Below are 12,578 nucleotides of genomic sequence, written 5' to 3' on the forward strand. Positions count from 1 at the left end.
TTTTCGAAGTCTTAGAGCTCAGAATAAAGCTTATCTCCTTACCCGTCCGGGCGGTAATGATTTGGTGGGGTTTTGAGCGTTGCAACGAAACGGAGCTGAAAAGTAGGAACTCTGTGTCAAAGCCCTAACGGAGGCATGCCAGACACAAACATTTCTTGCAAAACGGAGTTATGATGCTCCCAAACGGGCCCTTAAGGTTCGCCGGGGTGAGCTCGATCCCATCCCAAACGTCTTGGCAGTCACGTGATTTACTTTGCAGAAGGTCTTGGCACAGCAACCACAAAATACCAGACTGGGTACGAGGCCATACACCTATTACACCAGACTGTGCGCCGAGAAATAAAAAACACAGGCTGGGCACGAGACTAGTGATGGGGATGATGAAGATGATGAAGAACATGGGGGGGTAGAGCTGAGATGAGGTTTAATTTCGACCCGTTTTAGACGATTGATTGTTGACGGTGTGGCTTGCGCGTTGGAGGTGGATACATTAATGCGGCTCGGGGCTTAGGGTCGGGTAACGCGCCACACTTTACCCCGCACCCCACAGCCAACCTGCAGGTCGGTAGATCTTGCGGCTGCATGTGTCACCCACCATCGATCACTCCAGGGCAATATAGACAGGGGTTCGCACTACCTTACAAGGATCACGGAATTTACTCCTGCTTTTTGTATTTAACAATCAATCCGGTTTGTTTAAGGGCAAGCTCTAATTTTTTTGGCATCAACTCCCAGTCAAAAGTATGTCTTTCACGCTCATACGGGAACCTAACATTTTCAAAAGTCAACTGAGAACTACATATGTTGCTCATGGCCGGATCAAATCCTCCCTAGCATTTCTCTTCCGTTTCAATTCTTAGAGCTGTTCAACTGTCACTGTCACCGTAACCCCGAGGGTTCACCACGTTTCAAATTATCCCCCCGACCACCAGCGGGTCGATGAACCTCTGTATCCTCCCCAAAGTCACAATCCCCCAAACTAACAGGATATATTTGAGAATCATCTTGTACTGATTGGCCCATTAATTAATCAGAATACCCGGTGAAATCTCAACCTGACTTGAACGACCTGATTCCGAGAGAAACGGAGGAGTATGTGAATTATCCCGCTGTGATATATCATCCATCTCTCAAAGCGAGGACAGGCCTAGACAACCAATGCTGTTGAATGCTATTCCACTTCCCCCCGCCTTCCTCCTTGTTCAGTTCCTGCAGGTTGAATTCTTGTAGGGAGGGATAGAATATATGGAAAACCCTGTTCAATATATGTATTTTAATGTACCAGTTATCGATGTATCTACTGTTACGATTGAATCGAGTATCTCCGTTTTGGAAGCCTGTCGAAGGGTATATGTTGTTTTGACTCGAGTCAAGGAATATGCCATTTATCGGTGTACATCGGCCAAATTGAAGGGTATACCTTGTGCTACCATGAGACGTTTGCTTCGCCTTCGGGGACCTCACCGAGTATTTGGCAATAAGCAGTTTCACTTAAGCTATCCATAGAGACGCCCCTGCACCGGAGGATTTGGTTTTTTGGGAGGGGATTTATTAACCGCCGTGAGGGATAGCGACGCTTCTTGGTACATTTGTATAGGAGTTAGCTCCTGGTAGGTGAGTATTAAGATGACGGTTTAGGGATGAATGCCCCCCCCCCCCCTTTCCCGGGTTCGGGGGTCTGTTGTTGCCCCGCCAAACAATTTCCACAGGGGTTCTGAGGGGTGAGTACAGGATATATAGTGTGGTCCATGAGCCGGCTCGAGTCGAGCCGGCATACAAGCTCGAGCTGGCTCGGCTCATGAGAAGCAGGGGCTCGCAAGGCTGGAGCTTTGGTGACAGGCTCATAAATTGGCTCGAGCCGGTGGTCAATGATGAGAAAAACAGGTTATTCTTCCACTAAGTGTACTAAAATGGCAGATATAAGCTTAATGTCATGGAGTAATGCCGTGAGAAAGGATTTATTACTTAACTCAGCATTCTAGTGGGCATAAATCTCCTCCTGGCTTCCTTGATGGCTTCTAGAGCCTAGTTCAGAGCGAGTAAACTGAGCTTAAGATCAAGCTCTAGCCTAAGCTCGAGCCTTAAAGAAAACGGCTCAAGCCGGCTCAGGCTCGCTGGAGGGTGAGGCTCGCTGAGCTCGAGCCGAAAGTTCGAGCCCAAAGCTCGAGCCGAAAGTTCGAGCCCAAAGCTCGAGCCGGGTCGGCTCATGGACCACACTAAGGATATACCTTAAAGCATCTGAAACTGCACCGCTATTTTATGGAAGGGATCCGCTCAGGGAGGGAATGGGGGCTGCCAAAAGAGGTTGATACTGTTCACAAAACTTCATCCGTAGAGCTGGAGAGATGCGGGGGCTACCGGGGACGGCGTTCGGAATGAATGCTGGAATAATGTTGCCCACCATCGCTGGGAGTTCGGATTTGATACCGGGAGTGAGGATGGGAGGAGATAACGAGTTGAGAGGTGGCGAGCTTTCACCATATTCACTATAGCGATAGGAACGTGCCGATGGTGGGAAGAACTGTCTAACGCGGGAGCCCTGAAAGGCAGGCCGCGCGGAGAGATTACTGTGGATAACAGTGCCAGTTCGACGTATTTTGCGCCAGAGAAAGAGCTCGAGAAGGGCAGCGAGATATCTAGAGAAGCTCGATGCGGGTAGGAGGCCCGCCTGCCTGGTATGATATTCCAAAGGGGAGATAGTCATTCATCTAATGCTTCTGCAATGATTTAGTTTTAACTCGCTATCGCATGATTCAATATCTCGGATGTCTTGCTGTACTAGCAAGGTCGCCTAGAATATTGGTCACGTGTAGTTCGCAGAGGGTTTGAAGTGCCACCTTCACTCTCACCTCTATCTTATTGATCACCAAGTGACCAATATTCTAAGCGACCTTGCTAGTACATGTCTCTTACGGATCTGGGGGGGACAGTTGCTGTGCTTCTGACCATGAGCTATCCCTTCGTGTGTTCCGCAGATGGAGACATATTAGGACCATGACGGCGTGGTGATAGCCATTAAATCTAACTCTTTCCAGTCTCTGGAATCGCCAGAACAACTAAAGAAGAAGTCACAAACGGTGACCTCACATCAAAACAGGTTCGCGGAGTGAGGGTTAGGTTTACTAGCCAGTAAAATACCTCTTTGAGGCATAACCTTCCTTTAGTGCCCGGTCCTAAAAACGCACGAAGGGATATTGTGAGTGATATATTTGCTATATATCGGTTGTTTGGCTATGATAATAGGCTAAGAAGATAAAAAGGTGCGATTTACTTGGGGGCGGTGATGGTAGAGTGACGGTGTTCGTTGCTGTTCTCCGGTGGGAGTTTTGGTTGTGAATGACTCGATGGGGGCGAGGTCCACTATGCGTGGTGATCTTCAGAAAATCTAACTACCTACAGATTGTGGAGACGCCAGAATAAGTATCGGAGGGGTCACAGAAGGCGACTTCACAGCAAAAGAGGTTCACGGAGTGAGGGTTAGGTTTTGGTGTCACGGGGCGAGTGTCTCCGGTGTGTGTGGTAGGGCTTAGGGTGCGCGCTGGAACTACGGGTTCCTACTATGGTATTTTTTACATATCTGGTGCAGTCACAAACCGTCACCCGCACGCACCCACAACCCCTTTCCTTTTGTCGTGCCCGCCTGTGGTACCCGCCTATACAGAGTCTGGTAGGATTATTGCGAAAGTGGGTTTCCGTGACCCGATAGTCCCATTGGCTCTTGAAACGACCTTTGCTGTGAGCACGGACCAAGAAATCCACTCCTTTAGCGCTGACTTTCGCATTAATTCTACCAGACTCTGTAAAAAGGGTAGTTTACCTAGACGAATTCCACATGCGGACAGTGCATGGTGGGTGTGGTGTACAGTATCTGGTAAAATTATTGCGAAGGTGGGTTCTCCGTGACCCCTTAAACGGTTTTTTGCTGCGAGCACAGACCAACAAATCCACTCTTTTAGATCTGACTTTTGCAATAATTCTACCGGATACTGTATGGTCCGGAGGTGGAGAGAGATGACGGAGAGATGGAGGTGATGGAGATGAGTACGTCCGTAGACGGCTTGATATTTGCCAAGTGCCTAACCCTAACCCACGAAACCTTTCTTTCACTCCGTTCCGGTGCAAGCCCGGACGGATTTCTCTAATTCTTAGCTAATGGGAAGCCTTAGAAAAAGTCTTAATAGAGCCTGATATCTGCATATGTAAACCTGAGCAACGGTCACGATTATGCCCAAAATAGGCCAAATTTGGGCTTATTTGTGACAGAGGCTTAAACAAGGCTTTTCGTCTGCCAATCAGCCTTATGAAATACCCGTTCCAACGTTAAAGCTAGTACTTATGTAATGTAGTACAGTATCCGGTAGGATTATTGCAAAAGTCAGAGCTAAAAGAGTGGATTTGTTGGTCTGTGCTCGCAGCAAAAAACCGTTTAAGGGCCAATAGGACTATCGGGTCACGGAGAACCCACCTTCGCAATAATTTTACCAGATACTGTAAATACAATAACAGCCAGCGACGTTTTGGCGCGGGTGAGGCGTTCGTGGAATCATGTCAAGACCTCGGGTCAAATCAGGTCACAAGGAGAAACCGTGTCAACACTAGCTAGTCCTGTATCATAGTCTCGTCTCTTCTGTTATCTTCTGTCATCATCACCTACATCATTCATAGCGAATTCGAGCTTGTTTTCTGTCGTCAGAGCCTGAGCCCGAGACTGTTAGTGAATCAAGTAGGATCAAAACAAAATCTATAGAACTCCTATTCGCTCCAAAACGTGCAGGCACGTATGCTAACAATGGGTTTATGCTACACGGATGTACCTGTATTACACCCCATGGTGCGTCTATCGCTTAGGCCGCGTCCTGTTGCAACGAATATCACGACATTCGGCCTTTTTAGCCCAATATATGAGGTTCTTTCTGAAGGTAGTGTTCGAGCAACCACTTTTTGTGATATTTGTCATCCTATTAGAGCCCCAATATCACGATCTAAAATATTCTGCTCAGACCAAAATATTCAAGCTTGTACTTGTATCAATCAATCCTCACCGCGCTAGCACCAAGTTCACAACCAAATTCCCCAACCCCAACTATTGTATTTACATTGATTGACACACCGTTGCAGCTTCTGAAGGCTTGATGTGCTACATGCCCTAAGATTTCATTTCTGCCAGGTTGCGATCCTGACATCTTCCGTTGCTAAATACATTGGCAAGTCGTAACCTCACAATATCTTAATTTCTTTTACCCAGCGCCCCTAAGTTGAACTATAGTTGTCTCCGCGAGTACCTACGACCTACTATTAATTTCATGACGTTTCCGAACACGACTTCTATTGCATGCCATACAAAAAAGCGCTAAATCCACCTTTAATTTGCTATGTCATGCAATATTGGTCGTGTTCGGAAACGCTAAGAAATTGAACGAACTATGAGCTCATCACATCTTACTAAACCATTGCTACGTGCAACCCTCCGGCTTTCGCCTACTTCAAGAGTACACATTTCTTCAAATCATTGATACACTCTACACATTCTCAATCAACGCCTATGGCATCCAACGCCGATAGTCCTTTCGAGCCATTCGATGTGCATCATGGTGATGCGAGGTTCACAAGAATAGTCCGTGAACTGAATGCGAGGGCATTCTGTAGTCAGGAAGCGGCCAGAGGAACCACTTCCATCTTGTCAGCCCCGTTTGTGTAAGCGTTGCCCTCGTTCTAGCCATGTTCCTGTGTATTTTGCTATTCGGTGGGTATATAAGTTAATGGCGGTGCGTGGAAGGAGGAAAATTTTAAAATCAGTCTTCTTCATGAGCTAGCTCTTTGAAAGCATACAGTGAACGTCACAAAGATACTAACCGCTTACTCCAACATAGGCGAAATTTCATCGATACGTTTAAAGCTCAGCCCATTACCACTGGTGACCTGGTTCGGGCCTTAGTGAACTACAATCATCTTGCGCATAAGCTTTACCATTACTCTGACTCTCTTATTTCCCAAGCTATCTCTCTCCTCAACTTCTATTTCCCTGAAGGATCACCTTCACCGCCTGCCACACTCCTCAGCAAGGTCCCCCAAACTATCACAAATCATATAAAGTTTACCAAATGGGGCGATGGGTTACCTCCGGATCCTGAACCAGCGCTTCCACAGGAAACAGTCCTTCTCAGACTGCGCGGGCTATTCGCGGGTGTGGAGGCCCTATGTGAGGTGATAGATGAAGTCCAACTTTGGGATTTATTTCATTTTCTACCCATTCTGTATGGATCCAACATGGGGTTTCGGGTGACCAGTGCGTATATGGCAGCAAGATGTGAGGATGATATGGATAGGATGGTAGGAGCTGTGCAGAGATGGCTAAGCGAAAGTAATATCGACCAGTATGAAAGTATATTTCAGGAGCTTCAGTGGTTAATGGAGCCTGATTCCGTGACGATACAGGTCGGTGTTGATCGATATAGGAGGGGCAACAACCCAAGAAGAAGAATGAGCTACCACTCTAAGTAGTTGGCCACTATATATCTCTGGTTTGGTGCATGTACGTAGGCAAAGCTTATAATTATACATATAGCAAACTGATCTTATGAGGACAAAGTTCAACATTTATCATCCTTCCGAGAGCCTCGTAATGCTTGGAGAAGTAATGCGAAAAGAAGTTCATGATCAAGATATAAGGCACCGATACTAGAAGTCTCTCAGAGAAGTTAAGGCACAAAGGTGAAGGAGGTATTGTGTATAATGCTTGGAACCCCGCCACCCCAAGCCACCCACCAAGAAAAGAAGAGTTGATACATATGGGTGTGGTTCTAGGAAAACCGTCCGCACAGCCAAATCCTTATTCCGACGAACCACACAACCGATAAACTCTTAATTTTCATAAAGCTCAGAGGACCTTGGTGAGAGCCCAGAATTAATTTTTCTGACATCGGTTCCATAAATTGGAGCCTGTAGAGTGCGGTAGCGAACTGGTGAGGCCTTGTTGCATTGCCACACAGGTACCCTTTTCCTAGAACGACACCCATCCCTTCGTTCGTCATAGCCAAATCGGAGACATATTAGGCCCACGACGGCGTGGTGATATTCAGAAAATCTAGCTACCTACAGATTGCCGACACACCAGAATAGGTATCGGAGGGGTCACAGAAGGTGACTTCACAGCAAAAGAGGTTCACGGAGTGAGGGTTAGGTGTACTACCGAATAAAAGTTGCCTACTAGCTCCCGGTCGTGAAAACGCACGAAGGGATAGGGAGCTAGTAGAACAATACATGCGGCCCAAGGATACAACCCCTCATGTAGAACAACGATTAGTATGGTGACGCCGGTATTTATCCCGAATATAGGGTAAGAAATGATAATCTTCCGTGTTTAGTCTCAGAAAGTGAAGCTAGTTATCTGTCCCTAGAGATACATTTTTCAAGATACTAAAATTTTGTACCATCCCTTCGTGTGTTTTCACGACCAGGCGCTAATGGGCAGCTTTTACTTGGCAATAGACCTACAGTATCTGGTAAAATTATTGCGAAAGTGGGTTCTCCGTGACCCGATAGTCCTATTGGCCCTTAAAAGGTTTTTGCTGCGAGCACAGACCAACAAATCCACTCTTTTAGCTCTGACTTTCGCAATAATTCTACCAGACTCTGTAGAGAGTAGCAAAAGGCATACCAGTTTCTACTCTCACTTACGCACTACTTAACCTACACGTGACCGAAATTCTAGTCGGTATCGAGGGCCTGCTGAAATAGGAAGTCCTGGAATTTTAAATTTCTACCAGGCCATGGGATAATAGCGCGCAACATAAGAGGAAACCCTGACGTTGGGAAGGCCGTACATGCTGTTCCTCTTAATCCTTCATTAATGGGGACGGTTTATAAAGACAATTTCTTCTAATGACCAGCTCCTCGCCCTCTGAGTGGTCGAGAGCGGAAACCCTGGCCCTGCATAGCAACCAGCCCAGCACCCAAATTGCCCAGATTTAAAAGGTATGGTATGTCAAATCGGTGAAGGCCTTTCTTTCTTTTGACTGCGTAGACTGAACTATAAACATTTAAAAAATATACTGGGTGGTATTGAGTAATTAACTGGTACGGTGAGGTAAATCATTAAATTGTATTAATCATTAAATTGCATTAACTGGGTGGTATTAAGAGATCGATACATGCGTTAAAGGAGGTATCTGTAGGAGGAGGTCAACGGGCCGGGGGGGTATCGATGGTATATGGGCGAATCATCAACTGGCAACGGGTTAAGTCGCTCTTCACTGGCGAGGGAGAACCCTGAGTGGGAAAAAAGAAAGGGGGGGGAGGCACGAAAGGCAGAGTTAAGTACCTACATGTGGTAAAAGGAACTCGCGCTCGCGAGCTCAGCTAACTGCTAGTATGTATGTACTTCTCATGAATGGTGGATTGTGATTTGATTTTTCCAGGCAGCTTAGTCTTCTAGGGTTTGACCAATAACAACTTGACTTCAGTGGTCAGGAGATGCTCTGTTCCAGCGGTGGATGTGTGCCTCCTGGTGACCGCTCCTGATTGGGGCGTTCTACTGGTGAGTGGTCATGACTGGGGCACTCTCGCCGTGACTGGGTGATAGTCGTGACCAGAGCACCAAAACACGAACCCAGTTACAGTCAATAAGAAATTATCCATCAACTGAATTACCCACATATCGTAACTTAGGGATATCGCTAGTATGACACGTATTTACTTATGTTGCTGACTTCACTTGACCGGTATAGGAATATAAATTAAGGTTTACAGGGTATAATTAAGGTTTGCCCCACCCCGCCCTTTACCATCAACTTCTGGGACACATGTACAGCTATTGCTACCTAGTGTAGTAGTATAAACATCTGACATATGTCGGAGTGCCTGGGGTTCAATCCCCGGACCTGTAATGGGTTTCGGCACTACGATATATAATTGAGGGCCTCGCAGGTGCGTCCTATTGTCCACACAGACCGAATAGGCCCCATATCACAGAGGAGGAGGGTTGTCCGACTTACTGTACCATGAACGTATTCCTCTGGAGGTAAGGGCATAAGACTCCGACTGTTTATCCATAAGCTCAACACGAAATTGTATATGAGTGGTGTCGCAAAAAGGATAAACAGCTGGCGTAAGCCGATGTAGTTTTTTGCACGCATCAAGTGATACTTGTTGCTTTCTCATCTCTCCTCATAGCACCTTCACCTCCTGCACCCATATCAGTAGTGCTTCACCGTGCTGGCCCAGGAAGCTCCATTCGCACCTGTGCTCGCCCCAGTAGCCCTGTGCTCTTGATATACATGGGTATAGTACCGGGCGAAGGCCAGAAACCATTTGTATTACTGTAGTCTCATACCCATCCCCTACGAGCAGCTCACTACTCACTGTAGCCCGGACTAGAACATTATCTTCCGACAAATGTCGGGAAAGATTTCTGACACCTACAATTTCCCATGTTGTCTAAAATATGATACCATGCTCTGGATTGTGATATCGGAGCCTGAATTGTGATATCGGGGTTTCAATTATAATATCGCAGTCAGAACAAACCTTGACTTTCATGTTGGAGGCTAAAAAGGCTTTATAATTTAATCTCCATGTTTGAAGATAAAAAAACTAACTTGGGCCCCGGCAGCTCCCCGACAGCTCCCCGACCTCTGCCAGCGGCCTCTCCGACGTCGGAGGGCTCCCCCTACCTCCAGAAAAAGACCTCACCAAAGCTAACGACAATTGTTTACAGAACTACTCGATTGCACCGCCGACCACCGCTTCCAGCTAGGCATGAATTCTGTATGGTGAACCACATATTGCCACAAGTCCTGAATACAGACGAAGGGATAGCTCCGGCCCCTCTAGGAGAAGTGGCTGGGTACGAGTCTAGATCCGGACATGCAGGTACATCCCTTTGCAAATTTGTCTATATCCCTTCATACGTTTTCACAACATGTAGTGATTAGTACTAGCTCACCATACGTCAAATTGTAGAAGCTAACTGCAAATGTCGGCTGGCGGTGCAAGATGGACCCACTTGTCACGCAAGATTTCTCTAAAAGGTAGTGGGGTATACTCTTTTCCGTTAAATTTTTGTCTATCATAACGCCGTCGTGAGCCTAACATGGTGTGATTACCGGGTAGCATGTAGGCGCGGGGGCAGGTAGGTAGGCAGCACGCGGAGGTAGGCAGGTAGGCAGGTAGGCAGCCTGAGGTAGGCAGGTAAGCAGGTAAGCAGGTAAGCAGGTAGGCGGGTAGGCGGGTAGGCGGGTAGGCGGGTAGGCGGGTAGGCTTAGAGATAGGGAGGGAGGCGCAGGTAGGCGTAGGAAAGTAGGTTGGTACATGTAGGTAGGTAGGTGGTTAGGCAGGGAGGGGGGGGGACGGGGCAGGCGGGCGGCCATTGATGTATAAACGTCTAATTAAGCCTTATCAGATATCATAAGCCTTAGTATTAATAAAGCTTCAAAGAATGATAGGCTTGCAAGAGCCTCGTCAAACTAATGATATCAACTCTGGAGTTAAAGTACATGTATTTTGGGGGTTCAATAATCCGTATACGGGTAAATTGAGTTCAAGCATTCTGATTTCTCTTTCCGGCTCAGCAATGGAGCAACATATCTAGAATTAATTTTTTCAAAGTGTTGGCCTTCGTTCCCTAGGTAAATTGTCTGGGGGCGATGGAAACCCCAAGCGCACATTACTGAAACAATTAGTTGCTTCAGGACCTCCCCAACAACATTCCATTTGTCAAGAGCTGTATTGATTTCAGAGTTTGGAATCCATTTCGCAATCAAGAGTAGCTCACTCACTTTAAACAAAGTTTCGATTATGCCCATAGCCCACAGTAGCCATACTATGTAGGTGTAGTATTGCTTTGGAACATCAGATAGCCGGTAAAGTATTAAATGAAGGAAGCCTTTAAAAGGGGCAGCCACAGCTGTAATCGCGATAACACTAGCCGGCTTTTTGATCGACCCAGGGTAAACCTCTGTAATAGCGATTAGGAAAGAAAATATATAGTATGTTGATACAACCATTATCACTGCCCACTTGGAAAAGTAGGCAAGCCAGAGGTAGTGGTAGAAATTCAACCGCCATACGGCCCTGGTCAGAATTTGGTGCTTCTGATCATTAACAATTATAATGAATTTCAATGATGCAATCTCAAACTTTTCCCTTAAATGTAAACGATGTTTGTCAGTTCAGAATTCCTCTATGTGTAACAGGATTTTTTTTTTAAAAATACTCACTTATTCTTAGCGGTAGGAACTAATCTAAACTTGTCGCCTGCTCCACGCGCTCCTAGCGAAGCTTTCTGTGTAGATTCATGAGAATAATCGCCATTACTATTTGGCATCCAGGACTCGGATTCTGACTCCATTTTGTAACAAGACTTCTATAAAAGCCCACAGAATCGGAAGGTAGTGTTCTAAAGAGGTGGATGAATAGCTAGCGCGGAAAAGGTTGACGTGAGAAGGGAGGGGGAACTGATGATTGATAAGATGCACCGCTTCCTCCGCTGCTTGATAGCTGGCAAGATTTATTTTGAAAGGTAGCATGTATTACACATGTACACGTACAAATAGTGATGGGCACGAGACGAGACGAGACGAGATTAAGCCAGGTCTCGTCTCATCTCGTCTCGTGCCCATCACTACGTACAAATCTAACCCGTGCTAAGACTGATCCCCTATATATACGGGGTAGAAAACCTCATTTCACAACTAACCCTAACACGCGTGTATACCGGGTCGGTGTTGGGTACTTATGCTTACTTACAATAGCGCGGGCGAGTGAGATTATATGGTTAAGGTGGAGGTCGTGGTTTAGTGATTCCCAGCACGGTGAGGCTGCATATAGACAAGGTAAAACTATCCCCGGCCGAAATCTATAGTAGGAGAGATGCCGAAAGAGCGCGTACTGTGGGGGGGAGGGAGGTTGTGGTGGGGTTTTGTGCATACAATATGTATTCTTTTTCCTCTCTTTCTTTTTCCAACTCAAATTGATTTGATCCTAGTTACAATCAGTGCACGCAGTCATAGACTATGGCATAAAAACCTATCGCCAATAAAACCCAGATCCTCCAGGTATAGTGACTATGGTGTGACACCAACCGCACTCTTCTTACAAAGTTGACGCCAAGAGAAGCCCCGCCAAAGAGAAATTTTCCAAGTACATAAACAAAAGAAACACAACAAATCGCACCAGTGGCCAGCGGCCTTGTGCCCATAGTATAGGGGTTTTCGGAGGAGGAGGAGGAGGAAAGGGGCCTTGGAGAGCCCCAGGTGGAGGAGAGGGCCGAACCTACTGTTTTCCCTAGTTTCGTCGGCGTCACTATCTGCAACTTTCTGGTGAGGACTTTCTGCCCAGAGGGTTTCGAGCAATGACAGTGAAGAAGAGGCCAAGAGAGCGTGGTGGAGACAAGCGTTGGCAAAAAGAAGCCAAAGCAAAGTCTTTAGTACTTATGTGGTGACCCTGCACTTTGTCAAGTATTGGCGGCGTTGACGGAAGGATGTGTACATGCCGAAAATAAATAGTAGTGAAGAATAATAAAGAATAATCAAAGTAATAAAGGCGGAAGACTTCTGACTTTCTTGATTGACTTGCTTGAC

General features: G+C 46.5%; 1 protein-coding gene across 1 annotated transcript; it reads left to right on the forward strand.

Annotated features, from left to right (window-relative positions):
• Positions 1 to 5,542: 5,542 nt before the first annotated feature.
• On the forward strand, positions 5,543 to 6,501 carry LAJ45_06878 (uncharacterized protein; the record flags this gene model as incomplete). Its single annotated transcript, XM_046116439.1, has 2 exons — positions 5,543 to 5,694; positions 5,871 to 6,501. The coding sequence occupies 2 exons, from the start codon at positions 5,543 to 5,545 to the stop codon at positions 6,499 to 6,501; spliced, it is 783 nt and encodes a 260-aa protein (XP_045970208.1).
• Between the last annotated feature and the right edge of the window lie 6,077 nt (positions 6,502 to 12,578).

This window comes from Morchella importuna, assembly GCF_003444635.1.
Source record: "Morchella importuna strain M04M26 chromosome Unknown Morimp01GS021, whole genome shotgun sequence".
In the NCBI taxonomy this organism is placed as follows: domain Eukaryota; kingdom Fungi; phylum Ascomycota; class Pezizomycetes; order Pezizales; family Morchellaceae; genus Morchella; species Morchella importuna.